This window comes from Procambarus clarkii, chromosome 19 (genome assembly GCF_040958095.1).
Source record: "Procambarus clarkii isolate CNS0578487 chromosome 19, FALCON_Pclarkii_2.0, whole genome shotgun sequence".
NCBI classification, from domain to species: Eukaryota; Metazoa; Arthropoda; class Malacostraca; order Decapoda; family Cambaridae; genus Procambarus; species Procambarus clarkii.
In genome coordinates, this window is record NC_091168.1 from 34,257,945 (window position 1) to 34,262,302 (window position 4,358).

Genomic DNA, 4,358 nt, shown 5'->3' on the forward strand with positions numbered 1-4,358 from the left:
CCCCCTGTTTACGTGAGTGTGTGTAATTACCTAAGTGTAGTTACAGGATGAGAGCTACGCTCGTGGTGTCCCGTCTTCCCAGCACTCTTTGTCATATAACGCTTTGAAACTACTGACGGTCTTGGCCTCCACCACCTTCTCACCTAACTTGTTCCAACCGTCTACCACTCTGTTTGCGAAAGTTAATTTTCTTATATTTCTTTTGTATCTGTGTTTATTTAGTTTAAATCTATGACCTCTTGTTCTTAAAGTTCCAGGTCTCAGGAAATCTTCCCTATCAATTTTATCCATTTCTGTTACTATTTTGTAAGTAGTGATCATATCTCCTCTTTTTCTTCTATCTTCTAGTTTTGGCATACTTAATGCCTCTACTACTGCTCTGCTTAGACTCGGTTACAAGTATCTCTGGGAATTCTCATCTGCTGATAATGAGAATTCCCAGAGATACGTGTAACCTGACCAAATGTAAACTGTCAACAAAATTATTCGCACACCCTCCGTCACTATGTGATGGAGTGCGAAAAGATACGTGAATTCAGAGACAATTCTATAACCAATGTTCCAGCGATGTGTCAACATTTCATTCAAAATGATCTGCTACCAGAAATTTTAGCCAAATATCCCCAGTTTGGTAATTGTAGGTAGTAACTGACTGTAACCTATCCACCGCTGCCCACTGGATGGGGGGCGGTGTGCAGGACAAACATACCAATTATGCCACTAGCTCTCCACATATGTCAGTTGCTTAATTTAGAAACTGTACTTGTGGTCGATCTCGAACCCATTGTTGATGTGACGACTTATACGGAATTTTGTAACTAGTTCATCAAGATTGTAACTTGCTTAGCTAAATGAATTGTGGGGTTCAGTCCCTGAGCCCATTATGTGCCTCTGTAATCCTTTCTACTACCGCCCACAAGATGGGTATGGGGTGCATAATAAATGAACTAAACTAACTCTAACCTCTCCTCGTAGCTCTTGTCCTTCAGTTCTGGGAGCAACTTAGTGGCATATCTTTGTACCTTTTCCAGTTTGTTGATGTGCTTCTAAGATATGCGCATCACACAACCGCTGCATATTCCAGCTTTGGCCTAACAAAAGTCGTGAACAATTTCTTTAATATTTCGCCATCCATGTATTTAAAAGCAATTCTGAAGTTAGAAAGCGTGGCATAGGCTCCTTGCACAACATTCTTTATGTGGTCCTCAGGTGATAGTTTTCTATCTAGAATCACCCCTAGATCTGTGTGTGTGTGTGTGTGTGTGTGTGTGTGTGTGTGTGTGTGTGTGTGTGTGTGTGTGTGTGTGTGTGTGTGTGTGTGTGTGTGTGTGTGTGTGTGTACACAAGCCCTCCTCCCCCCCTCCACCCCCCCCTTTCTCCCGTTTACGTGTGCGTGTGTGTGTGCGCGCGAGGCGTCAGGACGTGACCTGCATGAATGAGTGTGTGTACACGCGTGTTGCGGCAAGAATGAATGGACAATGAATGGAAGGAGTGTCAAGGGGGAGGCGCCCCTCCCCCCCCCCCAACCCCAGGTCACCAAACACAACATACACCCACTGGTGGGTGTAAGGGAGGGTGGGAGGGGCAGGGGTGTAGGGGGTGTGCAGGTGGAAGGGAAGCTGGAAGAGGTGCGTTGAGGGGGGAGAGGGGGTGGGTGGGTGGGTGATGAGGTGAGTTGTGCAATAATTTGTTGTAAATTTCCACCGTAACGTTGTTCCAGGGGAATATATGAGGTGCAGGGAGTCATCCAGGGACTCCTAGGGGGCTGAAATGCCCCTAGGCGTCCCCTAGCAGTCCCCCCCCCCACCTTGTGGCTCCTAGGAGCCCATAGGAGACAGGATACCCACGTCCCCCACAACCAGTAACACAGATCAACCTATTTATGAACGAAGCACTGAACCAACCTCAGTGTTAGTTATATATTGATGACAACGGTATTGATGATGACAGTATTGATGCCGACAACGGTATTGATGACAACGGTACTGATGACGACAACGGTACTGATGACGACAACGGTATTGATGACGACAACGGTATTGATGATGACAGTATTGATGACGACAACGGTATTGATGACAACGGTATTGATGACGACAGTATTAATGACGACAACGGTATTGATGACGACAGTATTGATGACGACAACGGTATTGATGACGACAGTATTGAAGACGACAACGGTATTGATGACGACAACGGTATTGATGATGACAGTATTGATGACAGTATTAATGACGACAACGGTATTGATGATGACAGTATTGATGACGACAACGGTATTGATGACAGTATTGATGACGACAACGGTATTGATGACGACAGTATTGATGATGACAACGGTATTGATGACAGTATTGATGATAACGGTATTGATGACGACAACGGTATTGATGATGACGGTATTGATGACGACAACGGTATTGACGACGACAGTATTGATGACGACAACGGTATTGATGACAACGGTATTGATAATGACAACGGCATTGATGACGACAACGGTATTGATGATGACAACGGTATTGATGACGACAACGGTATTGATGATGACAACGGTATTGATGATGACAACGGTATTGATGACGACAACGGTACTGATGACGATAACGGTATTGATGACGACAACGGTATTGATGATGACAACGGTATTGATGATGACAACGGTATTGATGATGACAACGGTATTGATGATGACAACGGTATTGACGATGACAACGGTATTGATGGCTAGGGGGGCCAACCACTTCCCCTGGAGCGTGGTAGGGGCCAACCACTCCCCCCTGGAGCGTGGTAGGGGGCCAACCACTCCCCCTGGAGCGTGGTAGGGGGCCAACCACTCCCCCTGGAGCGTGGTAGGGGGCCAACCACTCCCCCTGGAGCGTGGTAGGGGGCCAACCACTCCCCCTGGAGCGTTGTAGGGGGCCAACCACTCTTCCTGGAGCGTGGTAGGGGGGCCAACCACTCCCCCTGGAGCGTGGTAGGGGCCAATCACTCCCCCTGGAGCGTGGTAGGGGCCACCCACTCCCCCTGGAGCGTGGTAGGGGCCAACCACTCCCCCTGGAGCGTGGTAGGGGGCCAACCACTTCCCCTGGAGCGTGGTAGGGGGCCAACCACTCCCCCTGGAGCGTGGTAAGGGCCAACCACTCCCCGTGGAGCGTGGTAGGGGGCCAACCACTCCCCCTGGACCGTGGTAGGGGCCAACCACTCCCCGTGGAGCGTGGTAGGGGGCCAACCACTTCCCCTGGAGCGTGGTAGGGGGCCAACCACTCCCCCTGGAGCGTGGTAGGGGGCCAACCACTCCCCCTGGAGCGTGGTAAGGGCCAACCACTCCCCCTGGAGCGTGGTAGGGGGCCAACCACTCCCCCTGGACCGTGGACCGTGGTAGGGGCCAACCACTCCCCGTGGAGCATGGTAGGGGCCAGCCACTCCCCCTGGAGCGTGGTAGGGGCCACCCTGCCAAGAGCGATGGTACCCAGTTTTGGAGATCCGACGCCCTCCCGAGACTGATGCGAATCCCTAATGCCCTTCCCCCTCCTCATGCCCCATCTCCCCACCCCCTCCTCCTGACCCCCACCACCCCCTCCTCCCCCTCATGACTTGACACCCCTCAAGAGTGGGTGTAGCCTCACCCTGGCCCGAGAACACCCTCCTCCAGAGGTGCGAATAGCCAGTGCCCTAATCGGGAGAGGCGTTTCGTAAGATAGGCTCTCGCTTGATGGAACCTTTCTCTTAATAATGTAAACATCGTATCCTGCACGCTGTATTCTTCAAGCACTTACGTGTCCGCTTGCGATGTCTGTACATCTGTAAACAATACTTGCGGGTTTGTTTGTATTTTTTAAACAGTTTACGAGCTTAGAAGACTCGGAACAGTAAGGTTGTTTATGGTTAGAAACAAACACGTAGCGCTTAGGAGCTCGTAAGCGTCTCCCCAGCTCCCCACCTTGTGCCCCACGTCTCCCCAGCTCCCCACCTCCGCCCACACGTCTCCCCAGCTCCCCACATCCGCCCACACGTCTCCCCAGCTCCCCACCTCCGCCCACACGTCTCCCCAGCTCCCCACCTCCGCCTCACGTCTCACCAGCTCCCCACCTCCGCCCACACGTCTCCCCAGCTCCCCACCTCCGCCCCCACGTCCCCCCAGCTCCCCACCTCCGCCCACACGTCTCCCCAGCTCCCCACCTCCGCCCCCACGTCCCCCCAGCTCCCCACCTCCGCCCCCACGTCCCCCCCAGCTCCCCACCTCCGCCCACACGTCTCCCCAGCTCCCCACCTCCGCCCCCACGTCCCCCCAGCTCCCCACCTCCGCCCACACGTCTCCCCAGCTCCCCACCTCCGCCCCCACGTCCCCCCAG

The 4,358-nt window shown here is 52.7% G+C and overlaps 1 protein-coding gene across 1 annotated transcript; it reads left to right on the forward strand.

The window, feature by feature from the left end:
* Positions 1-1,665: 1,665 nt before the first annotated feature.
* Positions 1,666-2,734, forward strand: LOC138366408 (clumping factor A-like). Its single transcript, XM_069327451.1, has 2 exons — positions 1,666-1,670; positions 1,951-2,734. Exons 1-2 carry the CDS (start codon positions 1,666-1,668, stop codon positions 2,732-2,734), a joined length of 789 nt encoding a protein of 262 aa, XP_069183552.1.
* The last annotated feature ends 1,624 nt before the right edge of the window (positions 2,735-4,358 follow it).